Source organism: Acomys minous, assembly GCF_964271855.1.
Source record: "Acomys minous genome assembly, chromosome: 6".
NCBI lineage: Eukaryota > Metazoa > Chordata > Mammalia > Rodentia > Muridae > Acomys > Acomys minous.
The window spans coordinates 55,378,371-55,401,060 of NC_140487.1; the positions used below are offsets into that span (position 1 = coordinate 55,378,371).

Consider the following 22,690-nt stretch of genomic DNA (forward strand, 5'->3'; position numbering starts at 1 on the left):
ATCTGACTCTTCAGTTCTCTCGCCACCCTGCCCTTTGAGATATTGTCACACACCCCTCCCCAAGAGAGACAGATAAATATTTTTTCAAGAAGAGAGGTGTGCCAGTCTCTTGGAAGCAACAGGTTGCAGTGTTTGGTTTACATATTTTTATATAGCCTAGATAACAGACTTTATCTAAAAGGACACACTTGCAACAAACATTTTAAAATGCAAGTATACCGAAAGTAAAGCTTTTTTTTTTTTCATTTGTTTGCCTGTGGTTACTGTCTTTGTAGTGTCTATTAACGCGTTGGTGTTATACTGGCTGGGTGCACACAAGAAGACTTCAGAGTGTCCTTGCCTCAACTTACCACATCTACAAAACCAGTAAGTAGCCTTGCAGATTTAAAAGATGACGATCATATACCTCATTTCAAAAAGAAAAGTGTGCCAATCAAGAGCAGAATGTCACCTAAGCAATCTCCAGCTATATGCAAACACATAGAATGGGCTGGTTCAACGTAGAAAATAATTAACAATAATTTAACTATAATTCATCTTTAGTTACTTGGTTCTTCACATTACAAAACCATCAATATGCTCAGTGTGGCTTACAAAGCTTTTCCTTCGGAAGTCACACCTTGTGATAGGGGGCGGGGGGGAGGAGGTAGGGAATGAAGGTAGCGGCCTCCACCCCACCCAACCCCACCCCTACCCCCACCTCCACCCCATTCCTCCCCTTCTTTCACTTAAATACTTCTGGCCTTTCCTTGGCTGAGCTCTCTCGCTTGAGCCACCTCTGGGCCTCCTACACCCTTTCTGCAGCTGATAATCCCACACAGAAAGTCATTCCTCCTGAGGAAAAGAGTTGCGGCTTCAAAGCCCAGGGAACTCCCCAGCTGCTGCAGAGTGAGGGCCGCGGGGAGGGGGGGGGGGGTTGCGCTTAACATCTCTAGGGAGGCTGTCTTGGCATCAATCTTGGCTGAAGTTTTTGTATTGCATTTCCATGTCCCTGGGTGCAATGTCTATCTGCCAGATATTCTTCTGCCTGCTTTCAGCTGAGGCCTTCCTCCCTGTCTGGGCAGCTGAGCACACTGCACAGTTGCCAAAATTCTAATTCAGGACGAAGAATTTTAACTCCTGCTCTTTAGACCCTTGTCTGGCCCATGCTTGCAGCCAAGCGGGTCCTTGGCTCATTATCAGGCCCTTGGTTGTCCTTTGCCCATACCACCCCCCCCCCCCCCCATTCTCACTTGGTCCCAGGAAATTATTCCTGGCACCAAACTGAACTTTAATGACACACTGGCCCAGTCCCACCCAACTCAGCTCTCCCCTTGGCAACTTTGTCACCTTGTAGGCTCAAAGAAGTGACAGACCTTACAAAAATGCCAATGCGTGCGAGAACTCAGCCTCAGTCTTTGTGACTGGGAGACCGTGAAATTTTTCTCAGTGACAGAAATACTATATATGCCTGTACTTAAATGTACACGAAGTGCCTTAACAGTCTCATTAGTAGAAATAACACAAACAGTATATACAGTTTGTAAAGAGAGTATTGATATTTTTCTAAGTATATACGCCAGAGGGCAAATGAAATTGTCCTAAAGAAAAATGCTAAATTAAGAACGTATGAATTTAAAAAAGAAGAATGCATGAATTATTTTTTTTTAAATTGCTCTCTTGAATCATGTATAACGCTCCTTGGGCACCTGGAGAAAAAAAAATACACCTTGTAGGTAAAATATGACTGCAGTTAGGGGTGGGACCAGAAGATAATTGATTCTTGAGTGGTTAACTGGGCAACACTGTGGCTTAAATGCTCACAAGATGGTATAATCCTAATTGATTGTTGAAATCTCCACTTTTAAGTGAAAATCGAGTATGCTTTGACTTTGTTTCCATACCATTATGCTGCGTTCCCTCCCCCGCCCCCCCCCCACCTCGCCACCTGGTGGAGTAACAGTACTACCAGGCCTGAGACACAGCAGGGGTGCAGTAGGTGTTGTAATTTGGGGTACAGAAATTATTTTTTTTCTTAGAAGAATCAAGAAGAACAAACGTGATACATATGTAACACAGTCAAATGCACTTGACAACCAAGCACTCTATTTTGAAATTTAAATAAAGCTAAGATTTTTCTTCTGGCCTAGGGGGAAAGCTTCATTAAAATCAATTAGTTACTACTAACCTCCAGAGAATACGGACTTGAAAAAAAAATTTTTTTAATGAGAAAGTTTAAAGACTAAGGTGCACACAATTACCTTTCCTGAGTCCCTAGTGACTGCCACTGTCACACCTAGACAGGTGGCCAAGTGCAAACAAATGTCCCTGAGAGGGCCGGGTAACTCCCTGAGTGCTCATCCGAGGGAACCATGTGTAATTAATAGATATCTATCTATTAAGAATGTAATGCCCATAACCAAGGAGGCTCGAAGCCGACCGCAGGCACCTCACACTGCGAAAGGGCAGGCCCAGGGACGTAAAGTTGGAGGCGGGCGCTGCCAGGTGAGGCCTGGGTCGCGGAGGTTGGGGCCGCACAGCTGCCGGCGCGCGCCTGGTCCCTCCTCCTAGGCGCGGAGTCCTCCCCGCCCCCTCCCCGAGCTCCCGCCGCCTCCCGCTGCCTCCCGGAGGCTCGGCGCTGCGCTCCACCTCGCGCCCCCTCTCCTCCGTCCCGGGCTCGCGCTGCCCTCCCCGCGCCTGCCCCCTCCCCGGCCCCTCCCTCCGCCTCCGCGCGCGCGGCGCTCGCAGAGCCGACTCCGGGGGGCTCTCGATGTAGCACCATGACAGGCATCGCCGCCGCCTCCTTCTTCTCCAACACCTGCCGCTTCGGGGGCTGCGGACTCCACTTCCCCACGCTGGCCGACCTCATCGAGCACATCGAGGACAACCACATCGGTGAGGCCCGGGTGGGCGGGGGGTTGGGGGGAGGTGGGAGTCGGGCGGCGGGCGAGCTCCGGGGTGGCGCGGGGGGCCGGGCGCCCGAGAAGGTGCGGGCGTGGAGGGCCGCGGGGCGCAGGGGGTGGCCGGCCGTGGGGCGAGGGCGAGGGCGGGCGCGGGCCGCGGGGGGGCGGGTGCCGCACGCCGCTTCCGCCCGGCCGGAGCTGTCAGGCTGGCGGGAGCCGGGGAGGCGCCGCCGCGGCAGCCATTCCGCTTCCTCCCCCGCCTGCGTCCTGTCAGCGCCGGTTGCTAGGTGTGGCGCGGCGGGAGGGGGCCCGCGGCGGCGGGCGCGGGGCGCTGCGTGCTCTGAGCGGCGGCGCGGGCGCGGGGCCCGGCCTGGCGGCTGCGGCGGCTGCGGTTGGAGCGGCTGCGGGCCGCGCCCATCGCCGGCTGGAGCGCCCCGAGGCCCGGGAGGCGGAGGGGAGCCCGCAGGCGGCGGGCGGGCGTGTCGCGGCGCTGGCGTTGCGGCTAGGCCGGAGGTGCGCCCGTACCCGCAGGGCCTGCGCGGCGCGGGGACGCGGGGGAGGGGCGCCCCGCGGGGCCGGCTTGGTCTCCTGGGACCCAGGGGACCTTCTAAGTCCTGCGCCTCCCGGGGAAGTCCTTGCACCACCTTTGCACACTCATCCCTCCCTGTCCCCGTGGAGGGAGATGGGTCGCTTGCTTCTGGCTCAGAAGATCCGGCACCTGCAGAAAGGTGTGGCCGCTGGCTCCCTAGAGGCCCTGTGGGTTTGGAAGGTGAAGAGGGCCAGCGGGTTGCCAGGATGAGGCTACCTGTGAATTGCCTCGGAAAGACCAAATGAATGCCATGATTCCGCCATGTGGATGCAGCTCACGTTTCTGCAAAGTTGAGAGAGTAAATCACGACTGCTGTGCGTTTATGCACGAATAAAATGAGACAGAGCCTTATGCCCCTTTGCTTTGTAGAATGCTTTCTCCTTGCACACAGTGGGCGCTTAATAAGCAAGCGTTAAGTGCCTGTGTAGAGCGTAGGAGCTAATCATGCAAATCTTCAGCAAATGCCTTTGGAAACACCATTCTGATGAATAATTGTCAGGCTTTGAAATCTTCAAAGTTTCAAAATATCTTACCAATAGTTTGTCCCATCTCTTCCGATAAAAGTGAGGTAAAGGAGCTGGGCTCTCAAGTTTTGGTGGCCTTAAGAGTGGTTTACTAGAGTAACAAACCTGCTGATTCATATCATGACTGGCTAGTCACAGCAAAAAGTGCTCCACGTATAAAGTCAGTCTCTCATCATGGCTTAAACGCTAGTAATGCAGGGGTGCAAGACAAGTGTTTTTCCTAGTTTCCTGTACTCCCCTTACTCCTTAAACTAAACGGAGATAGGTGTAAATAATGTAAATACATAAATGCATGTTATGTAAATATGTGAATGGTAGCCCCCGACCTGTCATCACATGTCCTGTCCATTTCATCAGTTACATGTGGATAAACAATTTATATAAGTTGGGTAATAACTTTATCTGGTTGCCTTCCACCTGAACTACTAGCTGACTATAAGATAAATATTTAAGTTTTAACATAAATTTTTTTTTTCCGAGATAGGGTCTCTCTGTGTAGCCTTGGCTGTCCTGGACTCACTTTGTAGACCAGGCTGGCCTCGAACTCACAGCTATCGGCCTGCGTCTGCCTCCCGAGTGCTGGGGTTAAAGGCATGCGCCACCATGCCTGGCTGAGTCTTAACATAAACACTATTATTTCTTTTGAGTTAACTTGGAATCGGATGATTTGGACTAGCAGTTGGTAAATCATAAGTCTCTTTTTGAGATGCCAGAAATTGTGCCAGTATTGTGCAGATATCTTGTAAGAGGGTCAAGGGTTTATGAATTTTCTAAAACTACACTTTTAACTGATGATATCTTACTCCCAAAGGGCCAGTGTTTTTCTTTTAATGGTGAGAGTATTGAAAATTTATGCTTCAATTGTTTTGGCAGGGATAACAATTATTATACTTTAGAAATAGTTTGTTCCAGCAATTTTTTTTTGAAAAATAGATGTTAAAAATGAACAAACACTTGAATCCAAAGCTTGAAGAAGTTCGCTGGAAATGCTCTGAACTTCAGATGAGAAGAGGCCTTCAAAGGGCTGCCGCCATACAGAGAGAGAGAGAGGAATTGATCTCACAAAGGATAGCACCTGGGGGCTGGAGAGATGGCTCAGAGGTTAAGAACACAGGCTGCTCTTCCAAAGGTCATGAGTTCAATTCCCAGCAACCACATGATGGCTCACAACCATCTATAATGAGATCTGGTATCCTCTTCTGGGGGTGCAGTCTTTACATGCATGCAGAACACTGTATACATAATAAATAAATAAGTGTTTAAAAAAATAACATCTGGGTAGCTGGGATTATATAAATACACTCTGGATGGAGAGGAAAGAGTAAAAATGCAAAAGTAGCCATGAAAGCACTACATTTTTTACCCTTTATTGTGATTTGCTCTACATATGATATATGATAAGCTTTGTACACGAAAACATGAGTTTTTTTAAAATGTCTTAATCAGCTAGTGGCCACATTAAAGATTAATGAAAAGACCTAAGATGTGTATGTTGTTTTATTTTTATCCAAACATCTTTCTAGTCTTATATCTAACTTTAAGAGGGTTAGAGATAATGTTTTTTTTAAATTGTTATCATATGATCACTAGTCAGAAGCACTAATAAATTTCAGAACCTGTGGTTTTCATTATTACTATTTCTTATCACTAAATTACCAACATTAAGTTGTGAATGGCAGCCTGTCGTATACAGGTATACTTAGCTGCATTTGTCACATGTATGGTGACTCTGATTATTGGCCTCACAGCTCCACCTTCACCAGCACCTTCACCCGTAGCTCCTGTTTTTGCCTCTTCCCATTTCTAATAAGGAAAAAGGGCCTGTGGCTTCGAGACAAATTGAATTTGCGTTTACTAGTCTTCGTCTTAAGCAGTTTTTCTCCCCCCTTAAAGATGCTATCCATGTTTTCCTGATTGGCTGCTTGCTTTTCTTTTTTCATCTTCCTATTAGTTTGGTACTGAAGTAAGGTCCCATCTCAGTGAACAACCCAAGTATTTTAAGCCCAAGCCTTCCCACCCACTTGCTTACATTGCCTCAAAGCACCCACAGCTGGGCAAGTGTGAAGTGCTACCCTCTCCACTCTGCTGTTAGGCCACCCTGGGGCCATTTCCTGGAGACCAGAGAAGCTTCTCATGGTGACTGGATGCTGGAGTTTGTAGAAAGACTCTTGGCGTGACAATCATAAATAGGTGAGGTTAAACTGGTAACAAGGAAGCTTAGAAACGCTGAGAACACTAAGTTTAGCCATGAAGGGCATGCCCCAGACTCATGAATGAGCACTTGTGTCACTGCTGTGAAGGTCTTTTGGCTTTTGAGACTCAGAAAGCAACGGTGGAATCCTTAGCTGACTTCATCTCTGGATGCATTTATTTATGTGACGCCATAGCACTTGCTTTTTGCTGGTGACAGTTCTAAGTACTTGTTATTTTTGGTGAATGAAAGCAAAAACAAAAACACCATACTTTGGGGGTATCTTAAATGCCGGTGAAGGGAGATGAATAAAAACTTAGTAAATTGATAGAGTATATTGAAAGGTAATTAATGATACAGAAGGAAAGTTAGAATAAAGTACAGTGGATTGGGAGTAATGCGTGTTGGAATTTTAAATAAATTAGTCAGGATAGACCCTAGAAGCTAATACAGGGTCACAGTCCTGAAAGAGGTGACATCAATGGGAGCAGGGAGGGCCAGGCAGGGAGAGCAGACACTGCCCAGGTCCCAAGATGGGACCATGCCTTCGGAAGAGAGACGCAGGACCCTGGCTCAATATAGTTCTAGTGATGGTGGTGAACTAACGGATCGTTTAAGACTTCCCCTGGATGGTAAGAGCATCACCTTAGCTGTCACTTGTGCAGGTTTCAGTTATGGGGCTGGAGTCTTAGTCACAGGAAGTGGCTTTCCCTAGCCAGGACAGGCGTTTTCTAGATCTAGAATATCACTGAGCTTGATGTTTTTACTTGTTTTCCTCTCAAACCAAGGTACTGACCCACAGGTGCTTCATTTCATCGAGTGGGTCTATAAGCTATCTAGTTAACAGAGTGAGAGCCTCTGAAAAGGAAACATAGGCGTGTTCCTGTCGATGTAGATTTGCTTCCAGAGATGAGTTAGCAAATGCTATGGTTTGAATGTGAAGTGTCTCCCATAGGTTTGAATATTTGGTCCCCAAGTGGTAGTATAGTTATAGAAAGCCAGACGACCTTTTAAGAGGTAGAACCTAGCTGGAGGAAGTGGGTCACTAGAGAGAGAGGGTCCCTGAGCCGTGTACCACTTCCTGTCTGCTGTCTGCTTCTCGATTGTTGATACAGTGTGACCAGCTACCTCACACCTCTTGCCACCATGCCAGACAGAACCTCATTCCTTGAGCCAAAATAAGTGTTCCTGTGAGTTCTTTCTTGTCAGGTGTTTGATGACAACAATTAGAAAAGTAACTTTGATTAGAAAAAAAATAATAATGCCGAGAAGTGGGGATGGTTGCTGTAATAAATTAGGCCATAGCCGCCTTTGGAACTTGTTTGCAGGAGGAATGTGGGAAGAGTTTGGAACTTCGGGCTATAAGCAGAGCGTACAGGGCCCTTCTGTTTGGAAGATCAGAATGCTGAGATTAATGTGATCAGTAGAGGCCTAACTTAGGAAGTTACATCAGGATCAGGGCTAGAGACCATTGGTGCTATATTCTGGTAAAGACTCTATCTTTATCCCATTCACAGCCTGAGAATTTAGTGGGGCTGAATTCAAAGGTGATGGTTTAATTTGTTTGTGGAGGAAATTTCCAAGCAGAGCAGCATTTAGGCTGTGGTAGGGTTCCTGCTCCCTGCCCTTAATCTGAGAGCAACAAATAGAGCAGAAGGGTGTGAGAAAAAAATGTCTTGTTTCCTGAGTTTAAGGTTGCAGGCAAGGCAGGCGCTGAAATAGCACTTGGAGCTATTACTGAGATGAACGCAGTGAAAGAAAACTTCCCGTTCTGCGCTGACACACCAGGAATGGTGGTGAGGACAAGCTCCGTCCTAGTAAAGGCTCCATCTAATGAAAATCAAGTGTGCTTGAAAGGAGAGCGCCTGAGAGGAGCGTGCTCCTGAGGAGCCTCCCTGCCTGGGAACAACTGTCTAGGAAAGTGTTTTGCAGATTCAACAACCAAGGGACACAGAGCCACTCTAGCTGTGGCCCAGAGGGTTCAGCCTATATCTCAACATGACAGAAGAACTTGGTAGTGTCCTCCACATTGCTGGTTTTACAGGTAGAAGAGTAAGAGGTTTGGGGGGGGGGGGAGGGCTGTCATACAGGCTTTTGCCAAGACTCTAGAGAGCTGCTAATGCCAGGCAATGCGTGGCAGGATTGGTTTTTCCTCTAACGAGGCCTAAGAGGCCATGAGAGGCACGAAGCTGTGAAAATGAAGTCTTAAGTTGCAATGGAGACTTGAGGGTGCTAGAAATTCCTGGACCATGGCATATCCACTGAGGAAAGATTCAGGTAGCAAAGCTGGCCATGGTACCCAAGGCCCTTGGAGTCCAGATGTATCTATTACGAGTACCAAATGCCAGATATGGAGGTCCAGGATTTGGTGTTTTCCACTATTAGCTTTTGATCTTGCTTTGACCTGATCTTTCTTTGCTGTGCCCTGATTCCTCCCGTTTGGAATGGAAGCATTTATGCCATTGCGTGTTGGAAGAATATAATATATATATATTAATATCATGGACTTAGAGTTAAGATAATTGCCTCTAGCCTCGGGAGCAGCTTTGGGATTTGTAACAGAGTTCCACTGAACTCTGTCCCCAACTCCCTGTTGGGATATGTGCATTTTGCATTATGAGATGACTCAGGGGGATGGGTTAGATCGAAATGTTGTGGTTTGAATGTGAAATCCTTCCCATGGGCTCCTGTTAGTCCCCACAAGGCTTAGAGCCTTTAGGAAGTGGAGCCTTGCTGAAGAAAGTGGGTTACCAAGGTGTTGCCTTGAGGTTTTATGGTCCAACCCCCCTCCCAGTCGGCTTCCTGCTTGCTGCTGCTGACACAGGTGACCGGCCGCCTTACACGCCTGCCACCATTCCTCCTTCACCATGATGGCTTGTTTCCTCCTACTGTGAGCCCTGTTAAACCCTTTCCCCCTTAAGTTGCTGCTTGTCCTGTATTTGGGTGCTGCAGCACAATTTAACTAATGCAGTAAAGTAGCCATATCAAAGAGGAGTTATAGGGGAGTCTAAAGTTGCTCAGTACGTGGAGGCCTTTCACCCTGTGTCCTAGGTAAGTGAGAAGAAGCACAAAAGGTGCAACTTCCCTGAGGTCCCATGTCTGGTAAGTGTGAGTCAGGGTTTTAGTTCTGGATAGATATGCAAAGCTGGGCTGAACAACTTGGTCGCACTCTTCCTGTGTCCCTTCCGTGCACATCTGCTCTGTTTCCCCTGGAATGTAACTGAGCTGGGAGCGGGAGAGTGAATCCAGCATGCTTGATCTTACAGCTTGCAGCTTGTCAGCCTCAGCTGGACAGGTGACCTAGGTATAGTGAGCCTTTTCTATAAAATGAAGATAATAATAGCATCTTCTTCATGGAGTATTGATGAAGACTAAATGAGATTATATAGATAAAAGACTCATCTACAGTATTACACTGTCTACACACTCAATTTATTCCGTTTGTGCATTTGCTAAATAAATATGTTTGTAATCCTCATATGAAAATCTGCATAGAGGTTAGCAGTAGAGGTGTGTTCACTTACCTGCAGCAATGATGGAAGTCTTCAGGACATCCTGAAAACTGAAACTAGGAAGTAGCCCCTGTGTCATCTGCTTTGTGTTGCAGCTTTTGGCCGCATGTACTTCTGTGTGGCTGGGAGTACTTCAGATGCTGGCAAAGGTCTTAGCCACTGTGGACCAGGAAAGTGGTGTCAAGGCCAGTGGCTTACAGTATGGCCTTTCCCCTGGCCTGAACATATTTGAAAAGACCAGGACTAAAAAGAGGCACTGTGCCTGGGACCTGTGGGCACCTTCCCCTAAGGAGCTTTCCTGCAGGGAGAAGGGACGGCTGAATGGGGATATGAATAAATGAAAGGCTTGTCACTGCCTTCCTGCTTTCTCTGCACCCTGTGGCTTGGCAGCAAGATCCAGGTGGCTCCCTGCTTCCCCAAAAAGGCTTTGGGTGCAGGCCTGAGAGGGTTGGGATGTGTGCCTTCACACAGGCACACAACCACAGAGAGCCTCCAAGCCTCGCAGTGCGCTGCATCCCAAAACAGCCTTCAGCATTTTTCTCCACCTGTTCTTTTCTCGCGTACAGTCTCATCAGCCTGTATGAAACATCCCTGCTGAGCACACTGTTTCATAAATCTCACCATTATCCGTTGCTCTCCTTTAGTGTACACAGTTCTGATATGTAACTGGAGCACTGATTCCAAAGCTCTGCTTACAACTCACTGATCGGTGGACAAAAGCCGCCCTAGTCGTAAGAAGATGATTTTCTAGACATCACTTCTGTAGACAGTTCTAGAAATGCAAACTGACAGCTGTTTTCAGAGAACCTGATCCTTACCATTGATGACGGGGAGGAAGCCGCCAGCCTGAAGCAGAGGGCCTTTCCAGGGACTGTCTGGGAGCTTTAGACCAGTGTCAGAGCAGGAGGCTTGGGGAAAGCGCTCCTTTCCAGGCTTTGTTCCGTACCTTCTCCCTCACACGTCTCTCTCGCCCCGTGGATCCTTGCCTCTGCTTGCAGATTTTGGCGGTGCGGCTATGGCCATGACTATGACTAGCTATTGCAGAAGTGCTTTCTGAGTCGCATATATTCGGTTTACTCCAGGATAATCTAATAGGCGGCGGGTTTGCTCACATTGACTTGGGTAAAGTGCTGACCCACAAATGTATATTTTAGAGTTAGAAAAGTAGAAATGTCAGAAGTTTATGTATGGTTTTCAAAATGCCTTTCATTTTACACTCTAAATCAGAGTTGGAAGAAAATCACATTTTCTTGGGGCCAATGAGATGACTCAGTAGGTAAAAGCCCTTGCTACACAATCCTGAGGATCTGAGTTCAAGCCCCAGAACCCACATCCTGAAACCCACTCCTGAAAGTCGTCCTCTGAGCTCCACATGAGTGCTACAGAATATGTGTGCTTGCCTTCAAACACACACACACACACACACACACACACACACACACACACCACAAACACACACACACACACACAGAGAAACACACATAATTTATAGACATATACACACAGAGACACATGCAACATACACATACGCCACAGAAACACATACACACAAATAAAATTACATTTTCTCCTTAAAGTGCTGGAATATTCGGATATTGCGGTAGTTCTCACTATTTTTACAAAGGTCAGCTGCAAGCAGGGACCAGATAATGGATGTTCACATTAAGGATGAAATCTTTTGGCAGAAACAAATGTACAGTCCTGGGTCACTAAATATGCATCTTCTGCCTAGCATCATCCAAGAACACTGGCAGGTTTCAGAGGGGGTACTTCCCTTTGTCTGGTTCACCTGCTGACCCCCCAAAGGCAATGGTTCTCAACCTGTGGGTCATGACCCCTTTGTGGGGCTAAAGACCTATTCACAGGGCTTTTCTAAGACCATCAGAAAACACAGATATTTTAAAATTCATAGCAGTAGCAAAATTACAGTAATGAAATAGCAACAAAAAGAATTTTATGGTGTGGGCGGGAGGGGCGGACAGTCACTGCAGCATTAGGAACTGTGTTAAAGGGTCACAGCATTAGGAAGGTTGAGAACCAGTGCCCCAGGGGAAGAACTGTTTATTGTCTGCCAGCCTACAACAGTGATTTTTTTTCTAAGGTGGATCATATACATGGGTGTTAAGATCAGTGGGAAGTACTGTATATATAGTATATAAATAGTATATGTACTGTATATAATATACAAGTAGTATATGTATAAATGGCATATATTGTAGTTTGTTTGACTGTGGGCAATATGTTCCAAAACTTAGTAGATGCCTAAAATCATGGCTAATATCAAATGTCTATGCACACAGAGAGAGGTTATGTATTCATATACCCATAAAGTAGTGCCCATAAAGTAGGCACAGTAGTGCCTACTGCTATCTACACATAGATATATGTGGGTAACATATAACTGCTTATATTTGTATATATGCACATATATGTATATTTTTTCTATGTATCACCATAGGTCAGAACATACTTTGTTTTTTGTTTTGTTTTGTTTTCTTTTTTACCTACAAGCTTAATGCTTTTTTTTTTTCATTCTAACTAGGCACTTACTGTTATACACACTGTGATTGTTGACTTTTGCAATTTGAAGTGAAGTATCAGAGCAAAACAAGCACACGTTTCTTTGTCCTTTCATAGTTTCTTAGCAAATTGAGCATATATTTTTACTTACTTTGTTGAGACATTCCATTTACAGACATTACTGTCTGGCCTCCTTTTGGCATATCCAAGTTGCTAAGGTCTCTACTCTGTGACTTTCGGGCTGCTAATAAGTAAAGCAACTGACGCTTGGTCAGTCGTGCTAGTTACTAAGGCTGATGGGTGGGTAGAGCATACTGAGTGGTCACACTGGATAAAGGGCTGGTTCAGGTCCCAGGCAAGACAGAGCAGGACAGAAGAAGATTTCACCACACTATCTAGAGTGCCATTCAATTAAAATTTGTGAGTAGCTTCTCTTTGTACTTTACTATTTGATACTTTAAGACTGCTGTTGACTAAAGGCTACTAGAGCCATGGGAAGCAAAACTCCTGATAAGGAAAGACTGGTTATCATCTCTGGTATCTCATACGTGTGGCTATGCACACACAGGGTTGGGATTTGTACAGTTTGAAAAGATTTTGATAGCACTTCTACTGTCTTTCTTTACTCAGCTTGTGATGTTTCTCCATAGGTTCTGTGGCGCTGGAGTTGAGAGTGGTTCTAAGAGACAGCTAAAGAGAGGGTGAACTGGGGACATCATTAGTCAGCGGCTTTGGAGGGAGGTGTTGATGCAGTTCATGATATCGCCTTGTATCTAGCTGTTTCCCTGGCCATCCTCTAGTGAGAATTGCTCTCTGGGAATTCTGCCCACTGCCCAGCTCACCGACGGTCCTCTCGCAAAGGCTTGGCTCAAAGGTAGCATCGAGGCATAAGTGTGAACCGTGATCCTGGCATGGGGAGTGGTTTGAAGTAAGAAGGCAGAAGTTGGTCAGTGGATGTGTAAAATTCTAAATGGAGGGGTCATTCTTAACCTTAGTTCAGTCAGGGTAAAAGCTCTTCCCTATTGCAAATATACTCAGAAATGCAAATAAGCAATGACAAATGCACTTTTAAAGATTCTCTGCATTTAAGTTCCCTGGGTTATTTGGCATGACTATGCATAATAATGAAAGATGGTGACAACAAAGTGTCATTAATAAAGGAATATGTGAAGTTAGTCCATGCATAGAAAACCTGAAATGTCCTAAGATTTTATGGCTTATATGTGAAGGAGAGGCATTTGCAAATTTGACAACAATTGTAAGACTTGATATGACATTACCAACAAAGATATATGAGGCTGAAAGTAATTCTTTTGAAATATTAATAATTGCAAATTGAATTTGATCACCTATGCTTGAGGGAAGGCTGGTTTATCTTTCCACCTACAGAAAGTGATTTTAATGCAAATTATTGTCATGAAAATTCATGAGCATGTACAGCTTCAAGCAGAGATTAGCAGTGTGTCCGGCTGTTACTATACACACACTTTTTTTGGGGGGGGGAGGTTGACTTTGTAATGTTTTGATATGACCAGCTTATAAAATTCTGTGTTTTATTCTCATTTCATAATCTGAATAATCAATATCAAAAGAGTGTTACATATGTAATGGTGTAGTAGTTTTTTTTTCCACAAAGGAGGTCTAAAAGTAGTAGGTCTGGGATAATTCCTTAGGCTTTCAGTTAGGGACTCATCACCGCCTTTTGAACACTCTACTCTTTAATCACCTTCCCAGCCCACTTTGAGGCAGACATTCTGCCCATTATGTAAGCACTGCCTTCCAAGTTGGAGCTTAATATGTTATCCTGTTAGTTACATACTATATCTAGTGACATGTAAACTGAGATATTTTTGCTTGGTAAGATTATAGTAAAAATATTTGCTTCAGTACCGACAGCTTCTTCATTTTATGAAGATAAATTTATAGTCCTCGCTCCCCTGTATCTTGTAGTGTCTGCCCCTGTCTGTCACTGGATGCTTCTCTCACCATGTGTACTGTTTCTCCCTCCAAAATTCAGCTCCGGCCTAGAGGACAGGGTCTTGTCATCTTCCTGTTCTCTTCCTCCAGAAATATTTTCAGAAGCAGGATGAGAAAACCCAGCAGCACTCTGGCTATGAAAAGAACGATTTACAGAGTGCCTGTGGACTGTGGGAAACATCTTTAAAATGAGGGCTGTCTGTATGCACATGTTATGGGTTTGAGTATATATATTGGCATATATACACAGATGCCAAGTTGGTACAGGACAGTTTATATTAGGAAATATGAAATATAACTTTATAAAACTGTGGAAGGGAAGTAAAAGTGAAATTAATTTTATTTTTGCATTTTGGAATAAAAAATTTTGCTTTTGCCAGATTGGTGATAGTATGGAGCTTAGCGGAATTATTTCTAGCCTTGCCTTCCATGTTTGTTTGATACTCCGGCACTTGCTGAGGACTTTACAATCTGAGCAGCAATGTATCTTTTTCCTGCCTCATTTTTCTTGCTAGGCTATTTAACATAAAGAAGGCTGGGGACTCAGTGGAAGAAACTTGAGCCAAAGTAGGAAACTGGATTTTGAATCCTGATCCCACCGTCTCTGAGATCAAATCCTCAAATTTGAGCAGCTCTTACATCCTATATAACTATTATTTATAAAGTGCCTTCCGGCAGCCTTCGGTATACATGCACAGCAGTATTCCCACTTGACACAGAGGCAGCCAGGACACAGCCCAGGGAACTCGCCCCTCTGACATGCCCGTAGAGTGCTGAGGGAAGCATGGGTGGGCAGGTGTCGTCATGAACCACTGCTTGTTCTTTGCAGCTTGTATTATGAAACCCTGTAAAACTTATTCCTCTTCCCACACAGAATCATGTTGTATCACCTAAGATGATGCACAAGTCCCTCCTGCCTCGGCCTCCTGAGTGAGCAGCTGGGAGCACAGGTGTATCTGACAGCCCTTGGCTGTGTTTGCATCTTATGTGACTATGTGCTTCCACTGGGAATGCCTTACATGGCTAGGGAAGTAGCTTGCCTTCTGTGGTAGAAAAGGTATTCAAGGCTTCCGAAAGAAGCTCTTCAGGAGGCCTGAGAACCACACGTGAGCACGCCCCCACAGAAGTTAGAGCAATGGAAACCACCATGTGCCGGGTTTATTCTAAGATGATTATAGCTATTGATTATTGAGAGGTGCTAATGAGTTTTCTCCGTTGACACTTGGTTTTCTTTAACTTTTAATTATTTGTGTGTTTCACATTCTACGCTCTAGTCCCTCTCATTTCCCCATGCCCTCAGACCTGCCCTTCACCCTTGCAACCTCCCCCCAAAATAGAAAACACACAAACAGCAGCAACAACAACAAACCATAGAAAACACCTCCTCATCAAAGCTGTAGTATGTCACAGTGTGTCTGCAGTATATCCCTTTATCCACACATCTTCCCTTGCAAGTGCTCACTGCATTTGGTCTGGTTCAAGATCTCTGGCTTCTATGACATGTTCTCTGCACAAATTGTTGCGGTCTCTAAGTATGTCAACCTTAACTTGGTATTGTTTATGTAGTTTTAAATTTTGAGATATTAGGTCATGTGCTTATATATAAGATTATGCATTTAAAGGGTTTAGAGAACTTTATTAAACTATTCAGAAACAGCAAACAGCTTTTCTCATCCTTCAGCCACTAATCACTGGAAAAACAGGAGACACTTTGTGTATTATTTGTTGTGAAAGGATTTGTAGGGCTTTTATGAAGACTCTTAAGAACAAATGCTTAGTTAACAAAATGTCGTGCCCTCCCCCTTAAGTGCTAGGCACATCTTTGATAATAGTCTTGGAAATGTTACATTCTCAGATGCTGGAAGCTCCTCAGGAAATCCCCGGGACAGACCATTTTTTAGAAACACACGTTGTAGAGACTGTTTTAAATGCCACCCTTGACAATCATTTCCTACTGAAATTATTTCAGTCCTATAAGATACAGTAGTTTCTCCCCTTGTAGAGTGTACTGGGTTCTCTTAGTCAGCTAGTCCAGGCTGTGTAACCTACCTGTAGCTGAGTAATAAAATATGACCCAGCATTTCCCCCTTAGCCCGTTTGCTGATTCCCCCCTTCACTGTGCCATCTATATTTTGAAAGACTCTTTCTAACAAACAAGTTGATTTAATAAGTGTTAAATCACATTTATATTGTGATTTCTTTTTCCATTTTCCATGGTGCACCATCCAAACTCCGAATTCTTCATTAGTAAATATTTGCTGAGTGTCGACTGTGCAGGCACTGTGTGGGATCTGAGGATAGAACAGTAAATTATACAACTGAAGTCCCAGGCTCGTGGAGAGACTGGTAAAACATAGTATAGTAAAGTAATTTTGAACAGTTGGAAGGTGAGGAAAATAAAGGAATGAGGAGGCAGAGGCTGAGAGGCCAATGTGAAGTGAGGGGGCCCGGGGCGGTCTGTTTAGAGAAAGACTTCCCTGAGGGAGCCTTTACGGAGTAGTGGGCCTGAACAGACCTGCAACACTTGCAGGAGTAGTGGGGTGAAGAAGCCATTTGGTTATGGAAAGGGGGCAGACAGGACTGGGGGGTGTAAAGGGAAGAGGGTAGTGGGGGTCTGCACTTGTGAACCTGTAAGTAGGTGATGTCACCTGGAGGAAAGATAAGTCCAGCCCCAACTGAGGATGTGGGACATGGCACAGCTTCATTACGGTTAGTTTCTGCTGGGCTTCTGGGTAACACAGCTCAAAGCTGTTAGCACTCTGAAAGCCACAGAGAGAGATGTGAGAAAAATCCAGTTGGCACTCCAGTTCTCCTTAAATGTAACTTGCTTACTGTTTTTTCTTAAAGATTCTATTTTTAAAGAATCTATAAATAAAAATGTTGACTAATTCATTTGACTGAGCTAGTTCATTTGGCATTTTATTTTAAAGCGAGAGTGGAAAAGATTATATATAACTCGTTTAAAACAATGTTTGCTTCCAAACTCTGGGGACCTATAGAGTCCTTCGACATTTTTCTCCAGGAGTTTTGTGAAATCTGCATAGATCTTACTGGCTCGTTACAAATGTGAGTGGCGAGAGGCAGAAAATAAAATGAGCTTGATTGACACGTTGGTTGGTTACCACAGGGCTGTGGTAGACCCTGAGCCTGAAGATACTGTTTCCTCACAGTTGGGCTTGTTCCTGATTGAAAGGCAGTATTTGATGTAACTCTGTCACAAAGTGACTACCATTTCTCTTTCAAAGTTTGTGTCTTCAGAGGTGTAGCATAGACTTCACCAAGAGTATATGACTCGGCTCTGTGTTTTACTTGTCAGCATCTTTGTTCACATAATTGAGAAGCAGCTGTTTGGGTGACAGAATACACACACATAAGTGATATTCAAGAAAAAAATTAAAACACTAGACGCATGTATTTATACCTGTAATTTAGTCTTTCAGTCAGTATAAAATATACGGTGACACATTCATTAGCTACCATTGCAATTATGCAGCATCACAAGCTGTCCTGCGGCTTAGTGGCTGTGTCTGTGGCTTCTGTCCCTGTGGCAGATTTGTGAACTAAATCAACTTAAAAGGGGGAGAACTATGTATTTTGACTTAAGAGTTTCAGAGGTTTGGCCTTACTACACTGGAACTGTGGTGGTGTGGTACTTCATGGTAGGCAAAGGGCATGTTGATATTTAGTGCAGAGACAAGCTTTCTCCCAAAATGGAGGTAGCTGTCTCTTCAGTGTCCCAGAGACCTTCAGAACCATACTCTGTAAATTCCCAGGAGACATGAATAAACATTTCAGACATGGGAGTTAAGACTTATGGAGGAGAAAGCATTTGTATGGTTTTCAGATGGTCATAACCACTAAGGGAGCCTACTTCTCTAGTTACGGATGACCCTTTCCATCCTAGGCTCTTAAGGACCCAAAAGGGTTTCACTTGGGTTGTCCTGCATCCCTCATTCCTGAGTGGCACCCAGTCCACCCCTGAGAACTTAGTGAACATCAGGCACATCTTGGCTGGTTATACTGTTTCTTTGCTTTCCCCAGGTTGAGCCAGTACCAGGGGATGAGGTTGCTCGGGAACTTAGGATCCTCTTTTCTCCATTTTCTCTGTACATAGCACCTCCAAGTGCTGAGGGAACTGCCATGGGTGTCAAGTGCCCTGGAGTGATAACACGATCTATGAACAACTAGCTAATGCATTGCTTTCACGTGTGCAGAAGATCTACCAGAAAGAGCTGTTGTGAGGGGTAAATGGCAGTGTCTAGCTTATGTTAAACTCAGTAAGCTGATAAGGCTTTCGTTGTTATTGGTTAGAGCAGACAGCAAGAATCATTCAAATGTTTTGTTATTCCAGTAATTTTTGTTTCTCCTGACTAGAAAGTGAGCCTCCTGAAGACAAGACTCATGGCTCCACATCTTACCACTGTGTCCCCACTCTGCAGTGGCACTAAGTTTATAATGTAGGAATTTAAACTGATACACACTCAACTGTCTTTATTTTTACATCATCTACCAAGATGACTTCAGCTCCAAGGACCAGATTAAATGACTTCTGAAAACAATAAGGTATTCTCTTTTTCACTTTTATATTTTGCTTAAAATAAAGACTTTTGATACCACACTAATTTAAAAGCTTTGAGTTATTTTTATCCTTTCCTTCTAATTGGACCACTTTATATCTCTTACTTTTTTGTTATATTGGAAGAGTTGAATGACATGTGGAAAAAAAGTTGCACATGGTGGCTCACACCTCTAATCCCAGTACTTGAGAGGTAGAGGCAAGAGAATCAAGAGTTCAAGGCCAGCCTTAGCTACATAGCAAGTTCAAGACCAGCCTTAGATAGAGATGATCTTAATCAAGAAAGGAAAAGAGAAAGAAGAGGGGCATGGAGAATTGGAAAGAAGGGAAGGAAAGTGTCAAAACTGAGTTTTCAGTAAGGTGGACATATTTAAGGGATGTTTTCCTCTGTTTTCTTTGAGTTCCTATTGTTTTATTAATATCTTGGGTTGTGGCTATGATCTTACCATTTAGCATGTTTAGAAGCATTATAAATTTTCTGTTAAGTCATAGTTTTTAGAAAGTGGTCACTTTGGCATAAAATGTTCATCTTTTTGGCTAACTATCGCAAATGGGCCCAACCTTGTATGGATTAAGAATTCAGGAGGATTCTCTTTCATATAGGGGTCTAGGGCAAGCTGTTAGGTTCCTTGTAGTCAGTCAAACCTTCAGGTTCTGTCCTTCCTCTTTCTCTGCTTTCACAGACTGACTTCTTTCCTCTAAGATAAAGACTGGGTTTGCTGTGGTCTTGAGGATGAGCCTTTGTGTTCACCTTGGGGATGAAGGAAGAGTATGAAGTAGTCCATATGCAACATGTACGACTGAGGGCTGCGCTGTTCCACTAGTGGGGCCTTAATCACAGGGCTCCATGAGCTGTAAAGGCTCTGCACACGGCCCCTAAGAGGGCCTCCTGCGTCTGTTGCCTGCGAGAAGGGAGGTGGACCTTCTGAACAGCTAACACATCATGCTTTGCACTAACTAATGGACGAGTTTCCTTTAGAGAGCATTACACCTGTTGACTAGCTAGCAATAGCCTAGTAGTTTAGAGGAGTGCGTGAGTGGTACAATAATAGTTGGCAGTAGGAACAATCCACTGAACTGCATCCATGTGCAGTGGCTGCTAACTGCAGCACAGCACTGCACAGCACAGCGCATCGTCTTACTCGAGCCTCCCACAAGGGCTTCATGCAGCGTCCTATTATTACCACATTTTATAGGTCAGGACACCGCACTTTGACCACCTCAAGCTAAAGAAGCAGGTCTGCTTGACTTAAAGTCTCCCCTGTGCCACCTTAGGGCAGATAGGATGCCTAGAGAGCAAACAATAGACACAAACAGCTTCTTCTTTAGGTTTAATAGTTTGTTTTGAAAACTTCATATGTGAGGACTGTATCTCCGTTAGTCCGAACTTTCCTTACCCTCAGTTCATGTGTCTCCAAATTCAAGATCTTTTCTTCGGTTATTATTGTTATCTGCATATACATAAGTATATACACATATGCATGTATGTATGCACATATGTGTACACACACAGATAGATAGATAGATAGATAGATAGATAGATAGATAGATAGATAGATAGGCAGACAGACAGATAGACAGATAGATAGATAGATAAGAGTCCATTTAGCTTTGCTCATATTTACATGTGTCCAGGGCTGACCCTTTGGGCTTGGATAGCCTCTGTGGGAGTTTGTTGCTGGAGGAACTGATTCTCCCCGTCTCAGCAGGCATAGGACCCCTCTAGCTAAGGGTGGAGCTGTATGGCTTTTCTCCTGTTCACGTTGACATGTGAGCTGGTGTTGTCATTGAGCTAGTCTTGTTGAGGCAGTCATACTGTTGAGAGTTCATGGATGCTGCTTCCCAGTCATGTATAGAAGACACTGTCTCACAGAGACATGCAGCCTCTTAAAACCTTTCCCCCCTCTCTCCTTCTACCCTCCCTCTTCCCCCTCTCTTCTTCCACCCTCCCTTCTTCCCCCCTTTCGTTCCATCCTCTCTCCTTCCACTCTCCCTTCTTCCACCCTCCCTTCTTCCCCCTCTCTCCTTCAACCCTCCGTCCACTCTCTCTCCTATGATTTTCCCTGAGTCCTTGGTATTGGTGTAGCATTGGGGATGCATCAGTTAGGGTTGGTTACCTGAAAGTCATGTATTCTTTGCACTTTGACTAGTTATGGACCTCTGTAGTAGCTTATTTGATTAGGAATGGGGACTATACTTACTTATGGACATAAGGATAAATATTTAAAGTGCAGTTAGGCATTACACTGGTTTCGGAAAGTGGCAGTGTTAGGTTCTCCTCTCAGTTCTCTGACCTCTCCAGTCACAGGTAGTTGCCCAGCTTTACAGTGCCAGACAGAAGTTCCCTTCTATTGAGTGGGCACCAGGTCTAATTGGACAGCTGTTGGTTACCCCAAGGTAAAAGTGCCACTAGTACACCATTGTAGATACCTTGCTGGCCCAGTCTTTGCTGTGGTTCCCAGGTACAGCTTGGTAGAACAACCGGCTGCTCTTCTCCTTGGCCTCTTGTATAGCACCTTCCAATACTTTGAGAGCCAGTCCTCAGGGTGGGCTGTTCAGGTCAGACCAACCTGATAACCTCTGGTTCCTGTGTCTCAACTGTGAGGTGTCTTCAGCTGTAGAGTCTCACCTTTAGGTTCAGGAGGCAACCAAGGTACATAAACACTATGGAATACTATTCAGCTATTAAAAACAAGGAATTCCCGAAATTTGTGGATAAATGGATTGAGCTAGAAATGATCATAATGAGTGAGTTAACCCAGAAGCAGAAAGACTCAAATGGTATATACTCACTTATATCTGCATATTAGCCCAAGGGGCATGTCCCACGAAAGCCTTCACTTACCAGGAAACCGAGACAGAGGGGAGGACATTCTAGTGGAACTCTAGATGAGAGAAGCATGGGAGAATGGCAAAGTAGAAGGATCCAGAGGGTCCTAGAAGCCTACAAGTAGAACATTATGATAGGCAGATTTGGGCTCAGGGGTCCCGCTCAAACTAAGGCACCAGCCAAGGACAATACAGGCGGTAAACCTTAAACCCCTACCCAGATCTAGCCAATGGATAGAACACTCTCCACAGTAGAGTGGAGAGTGGGATATTACATTTTGGCACTGTTGTTGTTGTTGTTGTTGTTGTTGTTGTTGTTGTTATTATTATTATTATTATTATTATTATTATTATTATTATTATTATTATTATTATTACCAGAACTGTTCTTGGGGATCCATAGAGCTCTAGCAATTTTCGTCCCTCATAGAGCTTTGGGGTAAATTTTTCTTAGAGGATTTTCAAATACTGAACTGTTTGTAAGAACCAAATGGCTGATTGAGTGGTAGATTGTTTAGTGCCTGGAACATGTGTCGTCTGAGTTAGTTCACCTATGGCTTACACGAGCTGTTCTCCATTTGCATGTAAGGAGTTAGATCAGCTGTGTGCTCAAGTAGCCTGCCCATTTTCAGTCAGTAGAAGACAACCAGAACTCAAACCTAAATGTTGATACCCAGAGCTGATCCCTGCTGCACGGATAGACAGCTCTGCTTTCTCCCAGATCCAAGTGCTGTGCTCTTAGAGTTGCTGTGTAGAGATATCACGTGAGAACGACTCCTTCTTGACGGCTGGAAGCAGAATGTGAGGTGGTTCCCGTCAAGCTGGCGATGTTTAGAAAGCCTGATGGCAGTGTGAAGCTGGGCACATCAGCTTTGCTGAACACACAGAAGTCTTCCTCAAACACAGCTGGCCCTGGCGGGCAGGGGACCCCTCCTGATAACATGCTTTTGGTATGCGAGGAATGGCCTCCTGGGATGGCTTTGAAATTGTTCTTCATAACTAACCGGTGCTGTAGAGGAGCCTCTGAGAACCTCTAACTCAGCAGCCTCTCTGATGCCCACAATCCCACCCATCCACTGAGGCCCAGGCC

General features: G+C 44.9%; 1 protein-coding gene across 1 annotated transcript in view; it reads left to right on the plus strand.

The window, feature by feature from the left end:
- Nucleotides 1-2,557: 2,557 nt before the first annotated feature.
- JAZF1 (JAZF zinc finger 1) overlaps nucleotides 2,558-22,690 on the plus strand; it is a 288,104-nt gene continuing 267,971 nt past the window's right edge. Inside the window, exon 1 of the mRNA XM_084786339.1 lies at nucleotides 2,558-2,874. Within this exon, the coding sequence (XP_084642465.1) occupies nucleotides 2,760-2,874 (115 nt within the window). The 5' untranslated portion in view covers nucleotides 2,558-2,759. The remainder of the gene's footprint in view (nucleotides 2,875-22,690) is intronic.